The sequence below is a fragment of the Scardinius erythrophthalmus genome, assembly GCF_964197995.2.
Source record: "Scardinius erythrophthalmus genome assembly, chromosome: 15".
Taxonomy (NCBI): domain Eukaryota; kingdom Metazoa; phylum Chordata; class Actinopteri; order Cypriniformes; family Leuciscidae; genus Scardinius; species Scardinius erythrophthalmus.
This window is the reverse complement of record NC_138235.1, coordinates 21,675,292-21,701,372: the sequence shown is the minus strand read 5'-3', so window position 1 is coordinate 21,701,372 and position 26,081 is coordinate 21,675,292. Positions and strand designations below refer to the sequence as shown.

Here is a 26,081-nt window from a genome sequence, read left to right as displayed (position 1 = left end):
GCGGCGTAAAGGTAATGGTGGATATTTGATCTTCCATATTCAACAAGCGCCAGTGCACACGTGAGATCATCACAACAACGTCTGCTCCTTGCTGCTTTTCCAAACTAAAAGTCCCTCACACATCACACTGTACAAATCTAAAACTAAATTTCAGACATTTATACACCAAGACTAAAATTAACCTATGACCTTATCTCACAATTAATAAAATATTTTAAACATTTAGGATTTCCCAGACAGGGTTTAAATAAAGACAGGAGCAGGCATTAATTTAGAATAGTTGTTTATGTCTGAATGGCTTTCTAAAACAGATTAAGAACAGATTAATAAAATCTTAAAATTGTTTGGAATTGACAAGATAATCTAAGGAAAACAATGGCAGCAGAAAGAAAAGAAAACCGCACATCAGCTGATGAATGAAAAATGCCTGGAAATCTTTTTGTAATTAACTCAATGCAAGAATAATACAACTTCAGGCAAGACTGAATCATCAGCTTTATTAACTAGCTGTTTTGAGAAATCTGTGGTGGACATTACAATAGTTATTCAATACAGTGTTGTGGAAGAATATAAAAATAAACCTTAAAAAAATAAAAATGCTGCTGACATCCGAAGAGAGGTTTAACACTGGCAGTCCTGCAAATAAAGGTACTGGCCAATTGGATGAATTACTCGGATGTATAATTGAGAGCCACCAAGCTTTGAAGTACATATCAGATGACCATGATCTCCTGGAGGAAGACTTCGAGCTACTCCAGGGCTAAACTGAGACTTAAATCAACCAGGAAGCAGGTTTAACTTCAGATTAACACACACTATGTATATATAAAAATATTGATCTTCACTGACATAGTCCAAGAAATCCATGTGTCTTCTTTAATCACAGTTTAATAAGATGATTTCCAGGAGAAAGACAAGAGCTACTCCAGAACTTTTTCTTTAATCACAGCAAAGATCCAGCCTCAGACAGAGATATGAGCTAGTTCATACCTTAACTCAATGCAAATAATGATTTGTGCTTCTCTGGACAAATTCACCACACAATGAAATTTTCCATCAATAGTATAAAATAAAATACAACAACATAAATAATTTCTTCAATCCACTCCTTTATTTCTCTGGGGTATAAATTGTACAAACAATAGTGTAGATCAAATCAGCAACATCTTATTGTGACCCAGTCCCTGATCTCCATCTACATCGTCAATTCCTGTGAAGACAGGCAAAAAGATAAATCAAGTAAGACTGCTTCATATTATGACACGGCATTTAAAGCCTGAGCTCTTCTCAGGACAAATGAACTGGCTTCAGGATAAATTCAGAAGAACGAAAGTCATGTGTTAATTCATCACAGAAGAGTTTTGAAATAGTAATACATAATTGTAAAATGCATTTAACTGCATAAAGTGAGACGTTATCAGTTTAACTCACCATAATAGCATTGACAATGTCGTTATTGTTATTCTTTAGTGCACGCACAGCCTTCGCCCTCGATACATTGGCCTGTGACATGACCAGCTCAATGTCCTTGACCTCCACTCCGGTCTCATCAACCTGTAAATGGTAAATCAAATCACTCAATGAATGGACATAATTACTTTTCACATTTGTTGAATACATCAGCTCAAGACCTTTAATGAAAGCAGTATTATTCTGTGTTAGAATCACAACAGTGTTGATGCACACCTCTTCCTCTTCGCTCTCCTCCTGTACTGTGGGCGTCTGTGTGTTTTCCTGGATGTTTGAAACAGCTTCTCCTTGAACCTTGAACTTCTCTGCAGCTGCTAACTGAGCTTGCTGTGACAGGTCTTCAATCTGAAAACAGCAGAAACAATCCAGATTTGAGTTTGTTTTATATGCTTCATTGTCTTCCTCACACCATTGTGAAAGTTTCCCCTTTCAGGACAGAAAGTTTGGCTTCATCAGACTCAGAAGAACGAAAGTCAAACTGTTTAAATCATCATTGAGAGGTCACTTAGGCCGAGATAACCAGGAAAGGTTGCCCTGTAGAATTAGTTTTCAACCAAAACAGGGCTGATATAGCAGGAGTGCACACCAAACTTAAACAAGAAACCATTTTTCTCTAATCTTTACCTTGGCCTCACCAAAGACAATGTAAGTATCTGAAGCTGGACTTTTGTAGACATCTGGTTTAGTGATGACAAAGAGAATGTTCTTGGACTTGCGAATGGTTACCCTGGTAACACCAGCAACTTGTCTCAACCCCAATTTGGACATGGCCTGGCAAAGGGAAGCAAGGGTACAGTTAAACAACTGTGCATGCGTTCTTATTGAATTTGCTGTTATTATCAGATTAATTTGGTTTGAGGATGACCTACCTTCCTGGCTTTCTTCTCACTTCTGCTTTGTTTTGCTTTGCTGACAGGTTCCTCATCGATTTCAGCTGCAGCTGCAAGCTACAGAAAGGTAATGCAATTTCTTTTAAAATTTGTAAAATTTAAAAAGAACTGGTGTGGGAAAAAGCTGAGGGCAAATAATGCTACTGGTAGATAGGGCTGGACCCGAATATTCGTTTGGTGGGTTGGTATTCGATTTTAAATTTTGGGATTCAAATATTAGTTTTTTTTTTCAGCACCTCCTCAAAACTGTTCTCATTCACGCTTATGTTTACACAAAAATCTGGCAAAATACAGATGCAAAATAGAATAATTGAAACAAAATGTATTAGCCTTTTTACCCGTTAGCAATCTAAATGAATCTACTACGAAATATAGGAGCTTGTTAAAACTCGACGTCATATGGCCCAGCAAAATCGCCCACGAGTTAACGTTAGCCAGCCTAATGTTACCTTGTTCTATTTAGCCTATTGCAGTTTTTTTTATTCTATATAAGGGAATTAATTTAATTTAAACTGTTTGTTAATTGAAATGTGTGATGCTGTTATTGAAAGTATGCTACTGTGTTCTTTATTTATTACAGTTCGTTAATGTATTTTTTGTTCTTTTATTTAAATACCCTACCTTACTGTGTCAGTAATTACTTTGCTGCTAATTTCTGATTTGGGCGTGATTTGTTTGTCAGAAAAATGTTGAGTTACCTTATTAAAAGTATTGCTCTTAACAGACCGGTGTGTTTTCTATCACTAGCACAGAGTCCGTACTCGGAGCATATAAGCTCTGCCCGCGTGAGGCGCACCGCTTCTGGCTCGCGCTGTTCTGTAGTTTATTAATTCTGAATGTGTCGAGAATTGGGTCCGCAGCAATTGGATGAATAGTTCTTGACAATCAAAATGCAAACAGACACACAGAGATTCCTGCCTATATTAGAGAGAAGAATATGTTCAGCCCACCCCACCCGTTGATTACTACCAAAGCTTTGAATATTCGGTGTTGATTACTACCGAAGCCTCGAATCTCAAAAAATGGTATTCGGACCAGCCCTACAGGTGGATGCTATTTAAAATAATATTACCTGTGCCTGCTGTGTCTGTGTCTGTGCAGAGTCCTGCTCTTCAAGATCAGGAACAGATTCATCACTGTCAGATTCAGTGCCAGACCCTAAAACATACAGTACATTGAATTGCCATTAGACACACAGAACCCATTTTCACCAGAATACTGTTGAAATTATCAAAATAAATACTTTTACTTTACATTCTATCTTGCAGTGTGTTTTAAAGTATTAAGTAAATTCCAATTATACATGGAAACGCTGAACAATATCCATATTGATAAACTCAAAAAAAATTCAGCTACTGGCCCATGCTCCAACTTTCTGAAAATTCAACTTCACTCAAAGACTAAGGACAGATGATTTTCAGATCCTAGAGTTATCAGGCTTACTTTCACAGATAATGTGACCCTAAAGCATTATGGGGGGACAACATTATTTGGAAACAACATTATTTGGAAACAACAACAAACGCAGAAAGCAAAGACAGACAGAAAGAGATACCCTTGTCGTTCTTGATGACTGGTTCCAGTATGGATGGGGCTTTAAGTGGTTTGGGAATAGGTGCTGGCTCAACTTTAGGGGCAAGGAATGGCTCAACTTTAGGGGCAGGCGCAGTAGCCTCAACTTTGGGAGAAGGGACAGGTTTGACTTTAGGGGAAGGGGCAGTAGCCTCAACTTTGGGGGCAGGCACAGGTTTAACTTTGGTGGGAGCAGCCTCTACTTTAAGGGCAGGCGCAACAGCCTCAACTTTGGGGGCAGGCACAGGTTTAACTTTGGTAGCAGCAGCCTCTACTTTAAGGGCAGGCGCAGCAGCCTCAACTTTGGGGGCAGGCACAGGTTTAACTTTGGTAGCAGCAGCCTCTACTTTAAGGGCAGGCGCAGCAGCCTCAACTTTGGGGGTAGGCACAGGTTTAACTTTGGTAGCAGCAGCCTCTACCTTAGGGGAAGGGGCAGCAGCCTCAACTTTGGGGGTAGGCACAGGTTTAACTTTGGTGGCAGCAGCCTCTACTTTAGGGAGAGGAGCAGCAGCCTCTACTTTAGGGGCAGGCGCAGCAGCCTCAACTTTGGGGGCAGGCACAGGTTTAACTTTGGTGGCAGCAGCCTCAACTTTAGGGGCAGGCGCAGCAGCCACAACTTTAGGGGCAGGCGCAGGTTTGACTTTAGGGGAAGAGGCAGTAGCCTCAACTTTGGGGGTAGGCACAGGTTTAACTTTAGGAGCAGCAGCCTCTACTTTAGGTGCAGGTGCAGCAGGTTTGACTTTAGAGGAAGGGGCAACAGCCTCAACTTTAGGGGCAGGTGCAGGTTCAACTTTAGGGGAAGCAGCTGGCTCAACCTTAGAGTTAGGATCAGACTTAGTTTTAGGGGCAGGCTTAACTTTAACGGCAGGGGCAGCAGCCTCAACTTTAAGAGCAGGCTCCACCTGAGAGGTAGGAGCAGACTCTGCTTTAGGGGCCACCACCTCAGCTTTAGGAGCAGCAACGGGTTTAACTTTAGCGGCAGGAGCAGGCTCAACTTTAGGGCCAGGGGTAGACTTAGCTTTAGGTGCAGGAGCAGCCTCTATCTTAGGGTCAGCCTCAGCTTTAGGTGCAGGAGCTGCTTTCTGTGCAGGGGTAGTCACTCCTTTAGGGGTGAGGATAGGTTCAACTTTAGGAACTGGCTTAGCTTTAGGAGCAACCTTTGCTTTAGGGGCAGGGCCAGATTCAACTTTACTGGAGGTGACAGGTTCAGCTTTAGGAGCTGTTGGGGTAACTACAGAAATTGCACTAGGTGGCATGGGGGGGAAAGCAGGCATTGCAAAAGGATTCTCAGGTGGTAGGAGAGGTGGGAGATCATCATCCTCAAATTTTGCAGGCACAACCCAAGGAGCAGGTTTTGAAGAAGCATCAGTGGCTGGGTTCACATTTGGCACTTGGGCAGGGCCAGTCTTTGCGGCTGCTTTTGAAGGTGAAGTAGTCTTGGCTTCTGAAGTAGCAGGGGTTGCTACTTTTGGAGCCTCAGAGGCAAACTTGGGGGTTTCAGCCACTTTGGCTGGACTATTGGCCACGGCTTCTGAAAATGACTTGGGTGCTGGGACAGCAGATTTGGAAGTCACTTTAAACGCCACAGGAGCCACAGCAACTTTGGGAGAGATAGGGGAAGCATCAGCATCAGCTGCTGGTTTTGCTACCTCTGGAATTGGTACTGCAAGAGATGGCAGAGCTGCCACTGGTGCAGGCTCTTGAGCAGGCTTGGAGGCAGAGGGAGGCGCCTGCTCATGTTCAGCAGGTTTAAAATTCTTCGTTTTCTGTTGCTTCCCTTGTTTGCCAGCCTTTACCACCTTGGGAGCAGATTGCTCAGCTTTCAAGGCTACAGGAGAGTCAGCTGGAGGGAAGGCCAAAGGGGAACATGGAGGGGTAGCATGTGGGCCAGAGGCAGATTTAGGAGAGGTAGGGGAGCTTGAGGAGGCAGATAGAGAGGAGCGCTTCCTGCGTCCAGCAGGAACTGGCTTAGGAGTGGTGGCGTGAGAAGAGGACAGCTTGGGGTTAGTTTTGCCCTCTTTAGGTTTTGCCTTAGAGGGAGTAGGGGCCGCAGCAGCAGGTGTGGCTAATGGAAATAAAATGCTAGAGTGACTTTTTTGGCAATTTAAAAGTTGCATGATGTAAAACTGTCACATCCATGCTGGTTATAAGGGATGCTTTCAATTGTTCAACTGTTAAACTGTGCCACAAAAACAATCGCTTTTAAAGCAAAATCAAACACACCATGAAATCTGGTTAAGATTTGTTAAGACTTAAGGTGTAAAAACCACTCAACTGCACATGCGTGAACCATCAGGCACTGGCAATGAACAACATCTAAAAACATTATTAAATTAACATTGTTCTCAGGCACATTTATTTACCATGAAGTGTAGGGCTGTGTTGAAAAAAATCGATTCACCGATTCTGAATCGATTTTCATATTAATTTCTAAAGATCGATCCGTAACTCAGAGGATCGATTTTCCCCGTGAACTTTAACTTGCCGCGTCATTGAATTCACGCATGCGCGCGAGGTGGAAGGACATTAAAACAACGTCAGTAACGTTAAGCAAGCGGTTGCTTTGAAAACTCCAGAAACGCTTAAAGCTGCGATCTGGCACCATTTCGGGTTCAGAAGCAATGCAGAGAACGAGCTTGACAAAAGCAAAGGTTTTCTAAAGGTTTTGTAAGTTCAAATTTTATTTACAGTAGAGATGCGCGGTTGGCGGTTACAGGCGCGGACTCCGCGGATAAACCGTGGATCGGGCGGATGACGTGACGAAAAATTATATTTTAATTAAATTTGGATGGGTGGCGGGCGGTTAACCAATCAAATAAAAAATATATGCATACATTAAAGGAATACTCCACCGTCTTTTCATATTAAACTATGTTATTCCCTTAACTAAGACGAGTTGATACATACCTCTCTCGTCTCAGTGCGTGCACTCAATCGCTCTGGCGCGTGGCGAAACTTTGTTCACTCAGTTCATTCAATACGGGCCAAGCAGAGAAGCTACCAAACACCTACACGTTTTCCCTGTTTAAACACAGTTACTCGCGTAGTGTAACTCGACCTAGGACGGTGACACAAAACAAAACGTTGCGCTTTTCTAAGCGTGTAAAATGGATAACTATATTCTATAGCGGAATACCATAGCAACCGCTTATGAGCACTTCGTCTTGGCGGAGTAATATCTTCACTCGTGAAAAATCCTCTCACCGGCCCCCGCTCCCTCTGGTGAAGATATTACTCCGCCAAGTCGAAGTGCTCATAAGCGGTTGCTCGTCGGTTAACTCGTCTTAGTTAAGGGAATAACATAGTTTAATATGAAAAGACGGTGGAGTATTCCTTTAAGTGGATGCGGGCGGGTGCGGTTTTGAAAATTGGTCAAAAACGTTGGTGCGGACGGATGAGTTTTGTGATGCGGTTGAAGTAATAGCCCGCCCAGCTGGAAAAATTTTTTTTTTCAAAAACCATTATCTAAATCTCGAAGATCGGATCGAATCGGATCGAATCGAATAATGATAATCGATTCAAGATCTTGAGAATCGGAATCGATTCTTGAAATTTGAATCGAAACCCAGCCCTAATGAAGTGTCTTACATAGACAAATATTAAAAATCTGAAAGGACAATCACCCAGTTAAAAGCAACTATAATATTGCCTACTCCAAGTCATATAGTCCTATCGTCAGCCTGTAAGAAAGTCGATACACTATTACATAAATACACTATAGTAAATAAACCATTTTATTTGCTCATTTAATTGTTTACTTTGTTTTATCATCATGGGAAATTGGAATAATTTCGCAAGCAAAGATCAAGTTGGTGATGAAGAAAAATGCCATGTCGCATATCATGCATACAATTTGCAAACTTTGCACAAGAATTATGCTGATGAAAGTGTCTAAAACCAGTTAATAATTTCATGAAATTGAAAGCAAAAAACTGACCAAGCTTTTGGCATCTGACTTTCTCTTGTGGATTATACATTAATGATAGGGAAACAATGAGAAGAATCAATATTTCTTGTAAAACAAGTGTTCTTTTAAGTCGGTGTTCTAAGCTGCCTTGATTTGCATATATTATTTTAGTAATATTATAAATAATAATTTGTAGTTGTATTTTTAGTGCCTTTAAATGTTTTGTTTATGTGCTATGGAAACCAAAATGGACAACTGTCATTTTCGCCTTGCCTTAAACAACAACTGTATAATAATGATGTGTCTTTTATAAGAACCACTCTTGACAATTTGTAAATAGATCAACTTCCAATTCAATTTTGTAGTCAAAATTCAAACATTATCATTGAGTCCTCAATCCTATATATGTCGGTGTAGCAAGTGTGGTTATGTGGTGATGTTATGAAATTAGGGAAGGCAAATTAATTGTAGGGCCTAATTTTAATTTAATAATAATACTAGTCGGTAGGGCTGAAACGATTCATTCGAGTTACTTGATTAACTCGATTACAAAAATTTCTCAAGGCAAAAACTCTGCCTCGAAGCCTCGTTAAATTCCTATGACGCGCACTATACGTGCAGGGATCTGACTGTTTCACACGGACCGTTGTTCAATGTTCAGGAAGCACACCATAGCGCGTGATACATTTTGAATTTATTTGGCGCGATGGCGGAGAGTAACGGTACGTGTCCACTACAGCAGCAAAACTCCGCTCAGTGGCGCTGGCAACGCTTTAACGTCTCCGCTTTGGGGTGTGTCTGTTGCGAGTGTTTAATCTAAGTTTTTTTTTTTTAACACACGGACAGTATAATCATCAGCGATGCACGCGATTACATTTAGAAATAGACAAGCTTTGTTTCCAAATGCACCAAGCTAAGATATCCTTTCAATTTTATAAACCCAGCCAATATAATCACAATGAACACATCCAAAATAAAATATTTAACATTTATATAACAACTGCAAAGCATCTAATTTGTAAACAAAATGATTTACGGATTAAATCCAGCATAAACTCCAGCACAATTTCTATATTTTTAAACTCTCAAAACAGACGTCACATCCCAAACCTCACAGCAATTGGATTTAGTGCGTGAATCATTTTGTTTACAAATTAGACGCTTTGCAGTTGTTATATGTTAAAGATTTTATTTTGGATGTGTTCATTGTGATTATATTGTCTGGGTTTATAAAAGTAGCCTACATTTTGATGTTTGTTTTGAGATTACAGGTGAAAAAGTCTGATTCTTATTTATAATTGTTTTATTTACATTTTTTTTAAATAAATTGTATAAATTGTGTACCTGTTTGGCTTGATATTTTATATTCATTTATTTTTGTTCTCAGGTGGGTAATTTGCAGAAGGTGCAATCCTTTTTTTGTAATGTTGTATTAAGAAGACAAAACTAAGGCCAAATGGCCTTTACTTTTTAAGTTTGTATTCATAGTTTTACATGTTATACATGTTTTACAGTAAGTTGACTTTACTGTATTGTTATATAATTGTTGGCACTGGCACTTAAACACTAAATGGGTAAAAATTGTTGAGTTTTGGAGCCAAATGTTGGAGTTGTAATAAACACCTTTTTTTTTTGAGAAATAAAAGCCAAATGCTTGATCATTTTACAGCCACACCATTTTCGTTATGCATTATGTGTTTTGGATGTTTAAAAATACAAAACATTTTTTTTATCCGATTAATCGATCGATTAAGTGCTAGATTAATCGATTACAAAAAGAATCGATAGCTGCAGCCCTACTAGTCGGATAACAACATTAACATATTGTCTATCGGCACAACCCCAGTCAGGATATCAGGAAATATGTGAACTTAAGTCAAAGAATGTATTAAATGCTTGGCTCCTGAATTAGTAATCTGAGGAGAAATAACATGAATACTACACATTCTGCCTAGTGAAAAACATAGAAAGATATTTAGTTCAACCTATCTTGTCTCCCCCTTGACAAAGATGCTTCTGTTATTCCTTGTAACAGATGCAAGCAATAATATTTCTTCCCCATGTTGTCATAACTGCAGTTTACCATCAGTGTACCATCCAAGAGATAGCCTAGTGTTCCATACCCATGATTGAACTGGCTAAACATGTCAAATATTTGACCGAGATGCATGTGCTTAATCAAGTGTACTTTACAAAACTTAATTTTGCTACATAAATTCAAGAATGAACATTTCCATTGTTAAATTAAAAAACCTTGTACTCAAGATATGAACAGAAAGACAGCGTTCCTCAAGATCAGGATCATTATAAGACTTCTTACATTGTAAACATTGTATTCATGGCTCTCCTCATGAACATCTGGCAAATACATTCCTGAACACAATAAATCTCTCCAGAAAAACAACAAAATACTTTCTATTCTAACACACACACACACAAAAAAAAATCGGTTAAAAATTTTGTATAAATATTCAGGTTGAGATCACTCAAATTCAATGAAGTGTTAGGAAAACGTTCATGCAGTGTTGCGTTGCCCACGTTCCATTAAAACATTTAAGGATGCATGTGCTTTCAATGTCAAACAAAACAAAAAGTACCATATTAAACAGTACTACTGTTGGGCAAGGCAGTCCTGGATCACTCTTATTTTTCAAAAACAATTGTTGTGTGTCAATACCTCATAACCAATCACAAGCCTATATACTTAAATCATACACAGCAAGTATTTAAAGGGCTCATTTGAAAAAAGGGTTTTTTATTTTTCTGTACAATGGAAGCCAATGGTTCCAGTGTTGTTTTAAGTTGCATTAACTCTAATTGAAGGGACAAATATCTTCTTTTGTGTTCCACAGAATAAAGTCATACAGGTTTTTGAAAATTGTCTGAACTCTCTCTTTTAGAAAACTAGTGTCTAATACAGGGAGGGGCTCAAGCAAATTAACTAAAAAAACCTCTAGGTGGAGAAAAGCTGACTCAAACTACATCCCCACCCAACAAAACAACATGACACCCTTCCAACGAGAGAAACTGGCTTTGTGAAGTCTCTACAACAGCTGGTAGAGTACCAGAAAAGAAACATGAAGGAAATCTGAAACAGGTGCAAAAATACCCTAAACAGACTGATCAACCTTCCAGTATCTGCCTTACATTTTAAAAAGTGAAAAACAATGTAGCTCCAGGACCCCTCACACAACTTGTTTTTAGTGTCAGACATGCACATTTACAGATAGTTACTAACCCGTCTCAGCCTGGGGCTGCTGCATCTCCTGCTCTGTAACAGGGACAGTTTCTGTGGCTTCGCCTGGCATTCTGGACTGCAACAGAAATGAGAGATAATAAAGCACATTATAATCTTTGCAAAAGGAAAGCCAATAAGAAGTTTTAGTCTTGGTCTTAATGTTCATGTGGCTTTTACTATTCAAACAGAGCAGCGCACCAGGCCTCTTCCTGTAGGCCTCTGCTATCAGCTGAATTAAGCTGTGTTCACATTTCACAAGCATCGAGCTTACTTACATACATGATAACACATTTCACAAGTCCACTGTACAGAAACGGGGAGCTTCACCGTTACATCAACACACATACATAGTATGGCCTATTTAGAATCATAACGACATATAAACTTTGTTTTACAAGGTGTTTTACACCTACAACTTGGTTCATAGGTGCATGTGTAGTGATGATGCACATTTCACGTGTGTAACAGAGCAGCACTGTCACGCTGCTGTTGTGTACGAGTAACTTATAACCATACGATAACAAAACAACGTGGACAAAACGAGTTGAGCATTCATAATGTAATGTTATAGCACGTGTATCTCTGTTTTTAAACGATTTAAAACGTGAGATCAACCTTCAAATCAGTGATTACTGTCCCACACAATGGAAATTATTTTAGCCATTACAGACGGCTCACAAACATTGCTGTATTTGTTTATAATAATACATTTCACACGATTTAACGTTAACCGTTTCGTTTGATACAAAGCACTCGGTTGAAGTCCTCGCATAAAGCGAGCTGCGGTGCGTCTCGCTCCCCCATTTTGAACAGTCTGCCGGTTGTTTTCAAGATATTTCCTCAATAAAGAAGTCAAACAAAGAAATCTTTACCGTTTAGTACAGAGGAACACTAAAGCATTAATACAAGTAGTAAATGAGAGGCCAAAAGCACGAATGCAACGTTGGATGACAGTAGATGTAACACAGAAGTACTCACTAGATCAGGGCACAGGTTCCAAGATGGCTGTAAGAGAGGGTTTCTGACCTCTGCGTCGCTCTGATGTCACAGCTCTGCTTCCGGCTTCAACAGGAAGTTGCTTTTGGATGCACTCTTGCTGGCAGTGAGGAACCGCATTTTCGGGTAAAATATGTATATTTTTTAATGTGTTATGTCTGTTATTTCTATACAAATGTGTTTATTTCTTATTTGACAAAAGTCACAAAAATGCTTTGAAGGAAGGCAGGTGTTTTTGTTTACATTATAAATAGCAATGCTAAGCTAACTAACGTTAACCTGAATGCTTTTTTGATAACGATTGCGTGGCGTTCTAATGTTAGGGTCAAAATATTATTCGGATTCACCTTTATGTAAACTACTGTTTTGCCTTCAATCGTTTAGACTCCACGAACCCCCAAATATCATCTTCCTCTTGCGAGGGACACACATCCTAAAATTTTAAGAGGCAGCTCGTCTTTTTCATATATGTAGCGTTATAAGTTAATGATTCAATTTATACGGCTATATATTACATTATAAGAATGTGAGTATATAGTTACTATATTAAAATTTTCTACTCTCTATAATTCTGGTAGTTGTGTTATGTATTTATTTAAATATTTTATTTTTTTATTAATCTTTACAACACTGTTTTTTTTTTCTAAACTTCTCCAGGACCCTCCTAGTACTCTCTAATTAATGTTATTCCTCCTCCTCAGTTTGTTAACACACTGGCCTTAAACATTCTTATTTCATCCCAACAGAGATATGTCTATGTCCCATTTGTATGGGCGTAGAGGTGAGGAGGAGGAGGATGGTGTGGAAATTGAAAAGTTTGAGGTGACTGAGTGGGACTTGGCCAATGAGTTCAACCCAGACAGACGCAGACACAGACAGACTAAAGAAGAAGCGACTTATGGGATTTGGGCAGAGCATGACTCTGATGATGAGCGGCCCAGCTTTGGGGGGAAAAGGTATGCTGTTGTTGATAATGTTTAGGCTGTCAAATTGCTAGAGACCTTGTTGACTAAGTAGTGTATGAATGTAATTTTATTTGTCATATAATAAATTCAGCATTCAGTATTGATATTTGTATCCACACAGAGCGAAAGACTATACAGCTCCTGTGAACTTTGTGAGCGGTGGCATACGAAAGACTGCAGCTGAGGAGAAAGCGGAGAAGGAGGGTTCAGATGACTCCAATGACAGTGGAGATGCACCTCCTCCTCCACCTCGCACTGCAGTTCCCAAAAAGCTCCAAACGGTATGTTGAGATGCCTACAAATGTTACACAACAACAGCATCTTTGTCTTGAATATTGGGTCCAAATATGTTTTCATACAGTACCATTCAAAAGTTTTTGAAAGAAGTCTTTTATGCTCATCAAGCCTGCATTTATTTGTTCAAAAATACAGTAAAATACAGTAATATTGTTAAATATTATTCTATTTTGATATATTTTAAAATGATTTATTTCTGTGATGCACAGCTGAATTTTCATCAACCATTACTCCAGTCTTCAGTCACATGATCCTACAGAAGTCTGATTTGGTTCTCAAGAAACATTTCTTATTCAGCATTTATATCAGCATTTATATGTATATATTTTTTGTCACTTTTGATCAATTTTTAATATGTCCTTGCTGAAGTATTTATATCTTTCAAAAAAGTCTTACTGACCCCAAACCTTTGAACTGTATAGTAAATGTCTTTGAATTCTTTTTAGGGTGGGAGCTTTAAGACATCCCAGAGGTTTGCAGGCGGTATTAGAACAGGGCAGGACCTGGGATCCTGGGAGAAACACACACGAGGCATTGGTCAAAAACTGCTGCAGAAGATGGGTTACGTTCCAGGAAAAGGATTGGGCAAAAATGCTCAGGGTAAAACATTTCAGTCCTTAATTTCATACCACAGTATTCTGTTTTTAGTTTATGTAGCTTATTGTGAATTATGTTATGCATTGTGTGCTTACATAATGTGAATATCTTTGTCTGCAGGTATTGTGAATCCTATTGAAGCTAAGCTGCGGAAGGGGAAGGGAGCAGTTGGTGCATATGGTAATGAAAGGACCCAGCAGTCCCTGCAGGATTTCCCTGTTATAGACTCTGAGGAAGAGGAGGAGCAAGTAAGTCTACACTACAAAACGAGTGGGTTTCGGTGCTGTCTGGCCAATATATACTAGGCTTGCTGTGATAAGTCCGTGTTACCGGTGTTACACGGTGTTCAGCCGGACTACGATCACATCACTTGCCCATAGAGGCACAGCCCACCACTGTCATTTAGATGTTTTCATCGTAATAAAAGTAATTTAGTTCACTTTGAGAAAAGACACTACAATTAAAAACTGAACGTGTCTGCTCAATTCAGCTTGAGCCGAATGAGAGTCGCAGCATAAATCAGCAGCAAGAGGCAAATTTCATTTATCACGTGACGAGTGTTAGGAGAGCTGACTGACAAGACGATGGCGGAAGATTTGGTTTCAAAGCGATATGTAAAAGCACCTACCTATTTGGCAATATTTTGTCATTGTACTGTTTTGTTGTTGTTTTTCATTAAGAATAATAATGAACCCACCATTCAAGCAATTGCCGCCCCTGAATTGCTGATAATTCGAAAGCGAACGTAAAATGCTCACAGCCACACGGGCAATCATAAGCAATAACGAAGTAACCAGTGCCTAACCTGACAGTGAGTGTAATACAAAAGTTTGAGACGCCGTATTATTTTAGAAAAATGCTCTTAATTTTAATGATAGTGACTGCACCACCCTGGATCAGGCATTGTATTCTTTAAATACAACAATTAAAAATACTATTATTTGTATAACTTTATTAAAAATCATAAACTGCACTATTTAAACAAAACTACAAAAAACTGTTAAAAGTATAATTTATAGGCTTTATGACATGGCTATGTTTTGATTGCTATCAAATTCTCGATCTCAGTAGTCAAATTCTCCATTACTGTTGTTTAAAAGATCCACATATCCAGATAAGCAATTTCAATGATCTAAAGCAATACTTGTAAACACAGCATGGAGAAAACTCCATAGTTTTCTCTTTTGGTCAGTAAACAAAAGCTTTGGACTAAACAGTTCAACAGTAGGTCCACAAACATCAAACTGTTTTACTAGCACTGCTTCAATTTTCCTTTTATTCTTCATTCCATCTTTGCAGGATTTTCAGAGAGAGTTGGGGCAATGGCGTAAAGACCCGGGAACGACAAAGAAGAAGCCCAGATATTCTTACAAGTCTGTGGAAGAGCTGAAAGCTCATGGCAAACTGGCCAACAAGAGCATGAGCAGACCTGCTGGAGAACTTGCTCAGGTCAAGGTAAGAGCCCAAAGCAATTAGAATAATGCATAATAACCATTTAAATATATCCCAGAGTAAACAATGAACGCATCCCTCATGTGTTCCAGGTGATCGATATGACGGGCAGAGAGCAGAAGGTGTATCATAGCTACAGTCATATGAGTCAGAAGCACAGTGTTCCTGAGGAGGCCCCTTTGAGCGTAAGCGCGCGAGAGCAGAAGAGCACTGGCTTCGCTCTCCCGGAGCTGGAACACAACCTCAAACTGCTCATTGAGCTCACAGAGCAAGACATCCTACAGGTAAAGCACTCATACACCTGCACTAAACCGACAGTAAATTAGCAAAAAGTACAATATAGGTAAATTAAAATTATATAATGTTAATCATAAAATCGTATGCAATATAAATAATTAATATTTTAAACATTTTTAGTATTTGTAAATGTCCATTTCATGTGGTGTACCACTTGGGTGCTCCTTTCTGCCAGAATTTGAGAGCTGTAGTGTAGGAGAAAAAAGATTAATAATTTTCTATATTTTTTTTCTCATAGTAGGACATTCAGTCTAACCCTTCATACTTTACTTATGTTTAATCACGTAATTCACTTAAAGGTGCAGTAAGCCATTTCTAAGAAACACTGTTGATATTTGAAATCAACCCAAACAAACACATCCCTCCCCAAAATTCACGAACACGCAATGCAAGAGTGAGCAATGAAGTGAAGTAAAATAATGCTTAGAGAAAAATAAAGCGAAGATGATGAACAAATGACAAAAAAAGAACAAAAAATGTACATTGAACAGTACACAAGTGTATATACAAGCAAGGGTTGGTTGTGAGTCGCCAGCGGCACACCAGCTCCAGACAATGACACTCACAACCATGGCCGTAGCCAGCTATGAGGTCACCGAGGTCCGGACCTCGGTCATTTTTTTATATTCAAAAATAAAATTTCAAGCTCTCTGAATGATTAATTAGCCGTTTAAACCGCGTCATATGTGTGTTTGCAATTTATGTCGCTGCGAGAAGGTAGATCAGTGAACGGGGCTTGAGAGCGTGTTGTGAGCATAGACTGTAAAAAATGCGGCAGAGCGCTTTATGTCACTTTATTATAATTTATAAATAAAGCGCAAAAGAAACTACAAGCATGATGCAACAGCATCGTAGTTGATGTCAATTTGAAAGTCATGAAATGACCAAAAAGTGCCAATAAACTTTTTTTTCTTTTACATTTCCGATAATGGCGCGTATAATTTGCACTAAGTGCCTGTCTTTTTAGCAAAAAAGGCACCCACAACTAAATAGCTACAGTTGCACGGGTCGTTGGGCGTGCGTGAGGTGCTTGAAACTAAGTAGCTTTTGACGCGTTCGACTCGAGTTCGAATCCGCCTTTTGCCGAACTCGCTCTTCTCCCTCTTCTCCCTTTTCCCAATACACATGAGATGTAAAATGTATAGCCTAACATAAAGGTCTCTAGCGTTATATTTTGCCAACGAACTAATATCGAAACCGTGATATGGTTTTGTGCTTTATAAAACAGCACAAGACTTTAAGTATCCTATATAGGCATTATGTTTGTGCTGCGTGATTTAAAGAAAAGTGCGCACTTTGCTCACGCGATCAAAGGGTTTATTTCTTGCAAGTGAAGACATTAGGACAAAAGTATTGTAATTTTCCTATAGTGTAATGTAAAATATACTTTTGAAATATTCATTTTCATTTATTAGGCTATATGGATTTTATGTCATAGGAATAATTATAGAAATCATTATTATATTATTATACTAATTGTTTGGCATACTAAAACACCAGTTATAATGTAATGTAGACTGAAACTCCATATCATAACTAAAAAATATGTTTGAGCCCCCTTTAATGTCCAGGTACAAGTCAATGTTTTTTATTTGTGCACAGTTCATGGGTTGAAGCCCGTTGAAGCTCTTAATTTTGAGCTCTCAAAGAGCACCAGATTGATGCATTTAACCTTAAAATGTACAAAATTTTCTTGCGGGGGAGCATGCCCCCGAACCCCCCTAGAGGGACAGAGGTTTACCCAACATAGTTTTACAAAATCCTATATGGGAAAGATCTATCATTTATGAACTTTACTCCAGCATAGTACAACAAAGTTCCTTTTAAGTCAGTAAACTAAAACTCTTAATGCAAAATTAAAATGTCCTTGGACAAACTATACATTAGGCCTGCCTAAGGGGGGGCCTACAAGACATTGATTGTGCCCAGGGGCCTCTGAATTCTTAATCCGGCCCTGCACCTCACCTCGGACCTCACTAATTTTCAAACCCTGGTTACGGCCTTGCTCACAACTGTCCTGTTACTATAGCTAACATTACAACAACAGCATCTCTTAGTTCTGTGAAACAATGCAACCTCTGCATCCATTTTCAGGCCTTTCTGCTTAGGTCTCTCCAGCGCTGGAAAGATTTTCTCAAATTAACGCAGGTCTTAAAGCTCTTGTCTGATCATAACCTTTTTTCCAGTGATATTCCTCTGACCTTTTCTCTTTTGTAATGTCTCTCAGCCATCTCTCCTTCTACAGACTTCAAATCTCCCTCTTGCTCACTCTCCCTCCTCCCCCAATATGAGTGTAAACGCCCCCTACTGCTGATTGGCTACAGATGTGATGTGCTGCTCGGTCCGATCCACTTTCAACAGCTTTTCTCAGAAATCGCTTACTGCACCTTTAATAATAAATTCTTGTTTTGGTCAATGACGGATACATAGAGCCAGTTTTTTATTGGAAAAAATTCTTGTCTGCTTATTTCACCTGACTGGTCTGTGGGTTTGTGTTGTGTGTGTAGAGTGCACGACGTCTGCAGCATGAGAAGGACACTGTGGTGACCCTGACCCATGAGAGCGACGCCCTGCAGATCCGGCTGGCAGAGGAGGAAGAGTCTCTTGGTCGGCTAGAGCAGGTGATGAACCTGGTGGAGAGCTTTGAAGCAGGCGATACGGAGGGAAGCTCTGCGCTCAGCCTTCAGGAGTGTGCGAAGGTCTTCCAGCAGCTGCAGACTGAGTTCTATCAGGAGTATAAGACTTTGGGTTTGGGAGATCTAGCTGTGTCTGTTGTGCATCCTCTATTGAAAGAGAAGCTTCGCAGCTGGGATCCACTGAAGGTAAACATTTTTTTTATTAAGCAGCATATCAGCATATTAGAATATTTCTGAAAGATCACGTGACACTTAAGATTGGAGTAGTGAAGCTGAAAATTCACCTTTGCCATCACAGGAATAAATTACATTTTAAAATAATTCAAATAGAAAACATTTAACAAAACATTTATTATTTTAAATTGTAATAATATTTCACAATATTGCTGTTTTTGATCAAATAGATGCAGCCTTGGTGAGCATAAGGGACTTCTTCTAAAATAAATAATCGTACCGACCCCAAACCTTTGAACTGTAGTGTATATGAAGTGTATACAGGGAATGCCTGCTTAGATATTTCTTTATTCATGATCTTATTATTGTGTTCACCTTGTGTGTAAGCTCTGAACTTATTTACACTCTCTGGGCCTCATTTGTGAAACAAACGTACGACAGAAAACAGGGCGTATGGCCATTTCCAATTAAAACTTGGCATTTATCAATATGGACATAAGCAGTGGCTACGATCAAATCATTAATATATAGTTTAGCAACCAAATGTTACATGGCAAATATGGCAACAGGTGAGCCCATTAGCCTATGTTGTTTATAATGAATGCCACTATAGCTTAATTTGTTTTATTTTATTGTTTAATATATAATTTTTTCATTCTTGTTCTGTGCTGAATACTGTTAAATTTTACGATTTTGTTGTTGAGTGAGGGGAAAATAGCCTAGTTTATAGTTTTTATGTTTGTAAATGTTTTGTTTTACTTACCGATATTTAAGGCTTCTAAATCATGAATTTTTATGGGCTATTCAAATGACGATTGTTTTCAGCTGCCAGATTTATCAACGTACTATCATTCGTACGATGGGATTGGCAGCATACGAATGTTTCATAAATCACACGTGAACCCTGTCGTAAGATGATTTCTGCGCTCGGATCTGTGCTTGTTTCTTCGTCAGATTGATAAAAGAGGCCTATTCTCTGTTTATCTATAGGACTGTTCAGATGGTTTAGAGGAAGTCGGTCAATGGAGGGCCATTCTTGAAAGCTCACAATCTCTTCACGGTGGACCAGACACTTCTAACATGGACGCCTATCACAGGTAAATTATTTCCGAGAGTGTGTATGTGGTGTGTCTCTGGAAGCAGATGACTTGAGCTGGAGTTTTTTGTGCAGGTTGATATGGGAAGTGTGGGTTCCAGTCATGAGGACCTGTGTGTCTCAGTGGCAGCCCAGAAATGTGGGGCCCATGGTGGACTGTGTGGAATGCTGGGCTCCTGTATTACCGCTGTGGATTCTGGACAATGTTTTGGAGCAGCTTATTTTCCCACGACTACAGAGAGAGGTTTGTGCTGAATATATTGACCAATGCGTACTGTAATTCTTTTTTGGAAAATACAAGTATGGGTGTCTATGCAATATGTAACTTCTCTGTCTGTTTTGGGATAGGTGGACAACTGGAACCCACTGACCGACACAGTGCCAATCCATTCATGGATTCATCCCTGGCTACCCCTGATGCAAACCCGTCTTGAGCCGCTGTACGCCCCCATCCGCAGCAAACTAGCTCACGCTTTGCAGCGCTGGCACCCCAGCGACTCCTCTGCCAGACTCATTCTGCAACCCTGGAGAGAGGTCTTCACACCTGGGGCCTGGGAGGCCTTCATGGTCAAAAATATCGTCCCCAAACTGGGTATGCACTTATCTGCTAAATTTTCAGTGTCAGACTTTTGGAGTCTGAGGGAGTCTCTGAAGGTTTTGCTACTGTGTTGCAGCTCTATGTTTAGGAGAGCTGGTGGTGAATCCTCATCAGCAACTGCTGGAGCCGTTCAACTGGGTGATGGACTGGGAGGGGATGCTCTCTGTCTCCTCCATGGTTGGATTGCTGGACAAGAATTTCTTCCCCAAATGGCTACAGGTCAGTCCAACCGTCTTTTAGAATCAGTCAAAAGAATACAGAAGTGTGTCATCTGGGCAATAAAAATAAAATAAAGTACACTTTTGCTTTTTGGAATTTTAAGTGTGAACAGACTACTCACTATTTATACTACAAAATGGCATACAATAGTGCATAAGTACTCAAATTGCGGTGCACTTTTTTTTGCTTTCTTTTTATCAACTTATTTTAAGAAAAGCAATTGGCAAGTGCTTTAAAAAATCTAAATTAAATTAAATTGCATTTAAAAAATAACTAACATCACAAAAGGGACATGGTAAAGGAAAATAATGAGATTGGAGGAAAAATTATGTCAAATATGCCTTTGCGTTCCCCTTAAAGTTTCTTGGGGGAACATCAAGGTTTTGTGAGTGTACGCAAAGTTTCTTGTGGAAATGCAAATCTTTTGCAATAGAACACAAAAGCATTGAAATCTTTTTTTCATCAGTATGTCTCTTTAGGGTCTCTGTCCATTGTAAACATGAATTAAATATTTTATATTTTAAATATTTAAAGTTTAAAACGTGATCTTTTTATTTATTATTTTACTGTTACATTGAACTACATTAATTCATACACATGAATTATTTTGTTATATATTTTATTTATTATAAATTACAAGTTAATTTTTGTACTTTTTATTTATTAATTAAAATGATTTCTTCATTTTACGTTTAAGTGGCACTCCTACATCTGAATGAAGTACTAAAAGTTTCTTTTGTTTCCTGTTGCAGGTGTTGTGTTCCTGGCTCAGCAACAACCCGAACTATGAGGAGATCACTAAATGGTATCTTGGCTGGAAGAGCTTATTCTCAGAGAATCTACTCAGTCACCCATTGGTCAAAGAAAAACTCAACGAGGCCCTTGATATTATGAATCGTGCCGTTGCCTCTGGACTAGGTCAGTCACGCTCTAGAAGTCCACTAAATATATTTATAGCTTTGTACAGGTGTCTCATTCTACCTTCAACTTCACCTATGTCTTTTGTTGCAGGTGGGTATATGCAACCTGGTGCAAGAGAGAACATTGCATATCTGATTCAGACGGAGAGAAGGAAAGATTTCCAGTGCGAGCCTTTGCCTGAGCGCCGTGAAGTGGAGAATTCTGCCACACGTCCACCAGGCACCGCAGCGGTACCAACAGCTGTACCTACCAACTTTAAAGATCTAGTCCAGGCCAAGGCTGAGGAGAACGGCATCGTCTTCATGCCACTGGTAGCCAAACGGCATATGGGAAAACAGTTGTTCACATTTGGCCGAATAGTCATCTACATTGAGCGTGGAGTGGTCTTCGTCCAAGGCGAGAAAACCTGGGTTCCAACATCACTACAGAGTCTAATTGACATGGCCAAATGAGACTGATGGTTGGTCAAAGACAAGCCATTTACATTTTGCTGTCTAGTCTACTTCCACACAGCTTTTAAAACTGTATCTTGTCTATCAATGTTGTTTTATAACATAGAAGAAATGCTTTTGAATAAATTTGTGCTTAAATTAACATCATACTTGATTGTGTTGTACTCAGCTACCCAGCTCTTATTATTTTCTCTAAATTCAAATGTCAGAAGAACCACTTTCCTTTGTAATTGATTTTTCCCCAAACCAGACAGCAACAATAGATTTGTAAAAGTTATTTTAATAAGATTGTAGAAAGATTAAACCATCCTGAGAAAAGTACAAAACACTTTATTAGAAAAGTAAAGTAACACTATCATATGGAAATAACTGATATTAATTCATACATAACTTGACTTCTTGTTTTGTAAGTCAAAGTGTCTGTATCCTCACAAACAGATGGTTGGCAGACAAACATGTAAATGCGTTATGAAAAACTGCTGATTAGCTGTTATGTCCCAGCTCATCGGTCTTAGAAGTCTTTCTGAAGATCTGCAAAATAAATCACATTGAAGTAATCTGCAGTAACTAACCAAAACCTAAAATCAATCATTCTGAATGCTACAAATTAACTCGCATTATAATCAACAGAATGAAAACTGAAGAATCATTTTGATATTTGCTGAAGATTGGATGTGGATTGGAAGTGTAAGTGTTTTTAAAGACAAATGTCATTTAATCCTCAAAAGTAAATTGAAATGAAAAAACAGGAATTGAGCATGCAGAATTACATATCCAATTGACTGATAACCGATGTGTCATGCAGTCTTGTATTACAAATGGATTAGGGATCTAATCAAGTGTATGTGTAATAGAAGCTTGTTTGTAACTCACCACTCTTCTTCAGCATCTCTCCTTTCCGAGATCGAGTCATTGCCTCCAAAAAATTATCAAAGACCTTTACATACTTGGCCAGGCTGGTGCGCTTATAGTCTACACATAACCAAAAACATGTTTAGCCCACGGAACTGAGGATGAATCTTGAACAGTTGAACTGCGGAGTCAAACATGTTTGCTCACCTCTGATTCTGCGTCGTTCTCCAGCATCTTGTTCATTCTCCTTGTCCTTCATGTCCTCGTCCTCCACCTCATCTGTTCTGGGTTTCTCCAGCTCCTCACAGATCAGACTACAGAGACAGATGGGTGGAGATATGAAAGCAGTTGTCACGTCCCACAACTTTATGTGGATCTACCCTGCAAAGATGGACACTGATATATTCAGCATTTACCTGATCGTAGGAACCTCAAAGGGATCAAACGTGTCCAGTTCTTTCAAATCTATTGGCACTGAGATTCGACCTAAAGAAAAAATTGACAAAAATAATTAAGATGTTTAAAATCAACACGTAACGACATTTGTAACCCATTTTGCTTTGAATGTAAAACATACAAAAATGATTCATGCAAAATAAGACTGGAAATATACACTACCTTTCTAAAGTTTTGTGTCGGTGAGGTTTTTTAAATGTTTTTGAAAGAAGCTTCTAATGCTCACCATACATTTGATCAAATATATGCAATCTGTTATTTGCAAAAAAACAGTAGTTGTGAAATATTAATACAATTTAAAACTTTTCTGTTTAAATATTATATATTTTATTTCTATTTAAATGTAATTTATTCCTGTGATGGCAAAGCTGAATTTTCAGCATAATTTCTCCAGTCTTCAGTGTCACATGATCCGTCAGAAATCATTCTAATATGAATTTTATTGCAACATAAATGTCTTTACTGTGACTTTTGATCAATTTAAGGCATTCTTGCTAGATAATATAATATAACTACTGACCCCAGAACTTTTGGATGGTACAGTATAAATGAAGTTTGATCTCACCTGTCTTGGGGTGTACGCTGAAGGGGCTCTTCAGTAAGTGGTTGACTCCTTTACTGACGTTGACATCCAGGCGAGGGTAACAGTACTGCAACATGATCTCCTTATCGAAGTACTGACCACCCTTCTTACTACTCGACTTAACACAAACAAATAACAATAATGGGAAACTGAACTACATTTTATGCTGAAAGATTTATTTGCCTGAGATCGGGTGCTCTCAGTGTTGCTTTCCGACCAATTTGCATTTACCTTTTTATGTTCAACCAGAGAGCAGAGTTCGTCCCATCGCTCCATTGGGTTTTTCTGCTTCTGACAAAAGCTTGTCAGGTCCTTTTTGATATGTGCAATCAGACTTAAAGAAATAAACAGTACTGGTATTGGTACAGACTACTGAAATGTTGTTAAGGTGACAACACTACTGGGGATGAAAGGATATCTTCAGGTAGCATAGCGAGCACTTTGTCTACACTCTCCTTACTGCCTAAAATGTCCTGTTCCACAATGGCGTACTGTGGGAAATAGCGCTCCACCACAGATAGAGAACACCTAAAAGAAAGAGAGAGAGACTACAATCACACCAATTGTGTTGACACAATATGTACTTAGGAAGGTCGGCCATTTTTTCCCCTTACTTGATGAAAGGATGGATTGGATCTGACAGCACAACTTTTCTCACAGTGTCCTCACCACCCTAAAGAAACGTGCGCAGGACACACAATTAATTAAAACACAGCGTAAAAAGTCAAGCTTTTGGACTAGATACGTGTATATGGTAAACAAAGGATACAACTTATAGAATGATGAACTATCTGATATTTGAATACCTTAATTAAACTGAGATACTCTGCCACGGCAGACCGCGCCGCCACTGAGAGCTTCCTAGCAGCATCATCACAAACCCAGCAATGCACTCCTCTCCTGCCTGAATACACCCACAGGAGATGGTGGAATCCAAAGTCCTCTGAACCACACATACAGCACAATGCAGGTTAACTTTGTTCTATCTGTATAGCTGTTATGATGTTACTTAAATTGTAAATGATCTGTTGATGAGAGGTCCCCCTTTACCCCGAAGTGCCCGGTCCAGAATAAGGATAGCTATGGTCATTAGAGTCCAGCACTTTGAGCAGATATCAGCAGCGCTGAAGAACAAAAATATGAATATATTAACAGAAAATGCACAAAATAACTGCATTAAAAACACTACTCCATAAGCATCATCAGGCGTATATATTAGGATGAAAGGTGAGAAGGCATCTGTATACCTGCAGCAACGCCTGACATCATCATAGTCTGTCATGTCAATGTCAAACACCAGCTCCTTCTCCAGGGCCTGGAAGGTTCCGGACTTCACAGCGTTGTGTTGGCTGGGCTGTCAATCACAGAAACAGAGAATTAGGATCTCTTTGATAAGGGATTTCAGTTTCCAAAAGAAATATGAAGCAGTTTAAAGAGTCAAAAATGTGAGAAATTATAAAATGTAATCACACAGCAAATAATCCAAGACTCATTATTCATTCAATCTATTAATTAAAATATGAAATTCTTAATACAAATGTAATGACTATATCACTATATAATAGCACAATAATATTCTCTTTCTCTATATAGCTATAGTACTATTATATATTTAGAAGTATGAATATTACATTATGTCTTTCAAATAATATCCATTTCTAGTCATAAAAACTTTGCATAATAATAAAAGTATAAAACAATTAGCAAAATGCTGTGACATGCCAACTTTCCATACAATACAATACAATATGTAAATAATATAATATAGAAACATGATGAGTTATATATTACCCTGTGGCTGTAGACTGCTCCAATATCAATCTTGTAGGGAAGCATTTTCTGCATCTCTTTCTCCAGCTCATTCTGGGTGCTGAAGGACTGATATCTGACATAAATGTCATCTTTTAGCGTGAAGGAAAATTCACGGTTCTGGAAGTAGTTTTTAGACACTGCAAGAGGCAAAATTAAGTAGAATATGAATATAAAGCAAGGAGAGATTATTATTGAATATAAATGCCATATTGATTAAACTTAAATATTTATCGATCGATTTTGTACTACACAAATTACACACACACAAAAAAGTGAATGGCTCGTTGTGTGATAAGAGATTGAGTTAATGCCTCGGATATTTACTTACCACCGCCATAACTTAACCAGCGATAGTACTGTGGAAACGGGAAGAGTCTGCGATAATACAGCGGTAACAAGTCAGGCAAACAAGCTGGATTATAATCTGCATTTGACATGTTTAAATTTGTCAGTGTTGTTGATTCTCAATGACAGCTGAGTTGATCCTACAACCAACCAGCGCGGGAAAATTAACGTAAGTAGGAAATGACGCACTGTGTCCTTATTCGTTGGTCTCGCGCACAGCTACTGTTTTCTACTCGCTTTGCTGCCACCTCAAGGC

The 26,081-nt window shown here is 38.9% G+C and overlaps 3 protein-coding genes across 8 annotated transcripts; 1 reads left to right on the top strand and 2 right to left on the bottom strand.

Moving 5' to 3' along the window:
• Positions 1 to 1,089: 1,089 nt before the first annotated feature.
• naca (nascent polypeptide associated complex subunit alpha) lies at positions 1,090 to 12,489 on the bottom strand. 3 transcript variants are annotated; one of them, XM_081387028.1, is made up of 10 exons: positions 12,056 to 12,138; positions 11,078 to 11,153; positions 4,373 to 5,997; positions 3,916 to 4,228; positions 3,433 to 3,518; positions 2,340 to 2,417; positions 2,095 to 2,241; positions 1,687 to 1,815; positions 1,432 to 1,554; positions 1,090 to 1,210 (listed from the first exon to the last, which is right to left on the bottom strand). In XM_081387028.1, exons 2-10 carry the CDS (start codon positions 11,145 to 11,147, stop codon positions 1,196 to 1,198), a joined length of 2,586 nt encoding a protein of 861 aa, XP_081243154.1. In that variant the 5' UTR covers positions 11,148 to 11,153; positions 12,056 to 12,138; the 3' UTR covers positions 1,090 to 1,195. The 3 variants fall into 3 exon arrangements, with proteins under 3 accessions (XP_081243154.1, XP_081243153.1, XP_081243155.1); XM_081387027.1 differs by having other exon boundaries at positions 3,916 to 5,997; XM_081387029.1 differs by lacking the exons at positions 3,916 to 4,228; positions 4,373 to 5,997 and having other exon boundaries at positions 12,056 to 12,489.
• Positions 12,143 to 22,098, top strand: tfip11 (tuftelin interacting protein 11). Of its 2 annotated transcripts, XM_081387032.1 has the most exons (15): positions 12,170 to 12,199; positions 12,458 to 12,543; positions 12,820 to 13,029; positions 13,160 to 13,319; positions 13,782 to 13,935; positions 14,053 to 14,180; positions 15,232 to 15,387; positions 15,477 to 15,668; positions 18,189 to 18,503; positions 19,482 to 19,588; positions 19,663 to 19,831; positions 19,936 to 20,179; positions 20,262 to 20,404; positions 21,157 to 21,322; positions 21,416 to 22,098. In XM_081387032.1, exons 3-15 carry the CDS (start codon positions 12,824 to 12,826, stop codon positions 21,775 to 21,777), a joined length of 2,502 nt encoding a protein of 833 aa, XP_081243158.1. In that variant the 5' UTR covers positions 12,170 to 12,199; positions 12,458 to 12,543; positions 12,820 to 12,823; the 3' UTR covers positions 21,778 to 22,098. The 2 variants fall into 2 exon arrangements, with proteins under 2 accessions (XP_081243157.1, XP_081243158.1); XM_081387031.1 differs by lacking the exon at positions 12,458 to 12,543 and having other exon boundaries at positions 12,143 to 12,199.
• prim1 (DNA primase subunit 1) lies at positions 22,045 to 26,071 on the bottom strand (the record flags this gene model as incomplete). Of its 3 annotated transcripts, none has more annotated exons than XM_081387034.1 (13): positions 25,809 to 26,071; positions 25,460 to 25,617; positions 24,916 to 25,022; positions 24,719 to 24,792; positions 24,475 to 24,611; positions 24,283 to 24,341; positions 24,087 to 24,196; positions 23,900 to 23,991; positions 23,651 to 23,786; positions 23,046 to 23,115; positions 22,837 to 22,943; positions 22,651 to 22,749; positions 22,045 to 22,308 (listed from the first exon to the last, which is right to left on the bottom strand). In XM_081387034.1, exons 1-13 carry the CDS (start codon positions 25,915 to 25,917, stop codon positions 22,289 to 22,291), a joined length of 1,278 nt encoding a protein of 425 aa, XP_081243160.1. In that variant the 5' UTR covers positions 25,918 to 26,071. The 3 variants fall into 3 exon arrangements, with proteins under 3 accessions (XP_081243160.1, XP_081243161.1, XP_081243159.1); XM_081387035.1 differs by having other exon boundaries at positions 24,475 to 24,572; XM_081387033.1 differs by lacking the exon at positions 22,045 to 22,308 and having other exon boundaries at positions 22,613 to 22,749; positions 25,809 to 26,027.
• Between the last annotated feature and the right edge of the window lie 10 nt (positions 26,072 to 26,081).

Bases quoted from the DNA above. Each gene is read 5' to 3' on its own strand.
- naca (XM_081387027.1), bottom strand. From the start codon at position 11,147: ATGCCAGGCGAAGCCACAGAAACTGTCCCTGTTACAGAGCAGGAGATG. The intron at 5,998-11,077 runs GTTAGTAACTAT...TATTTCCATTAG, and splicing joins GCAGCCCCAGGCTGAGACGG to CCACACCTGCTGCTGCGGCC. The intron at 3,519-3,915 runs GTATCTCTTTCT...TGTATGTTTTAG, and splicing joins AGTCATCAAGAACGACAAGG to GGTCTGGCACTGAATCTGAC.
- tfip11 (XM_081387031.1), top strand. From the start codon at position 12,824: ATGTCTATGTCCCATTTGTATGGGCGTAGAGGTGAGGAGGAGGAGGAT. The intron at 15,669-18,188 runs GTAAAGCACTCA...TTGTGTGTGTAG, and splicing joins CAGAGCAAGACATCCTACAG to AGTGCACGACGTCTGCAGCA. The intron at 20,405-21,156 runs GTCAGTCCAACC...TTCCTGTTGCAG, and splicing joins TCTTCCCCAAATGGCTACAG to GTGTTGTGTTCCTGGCTCAG.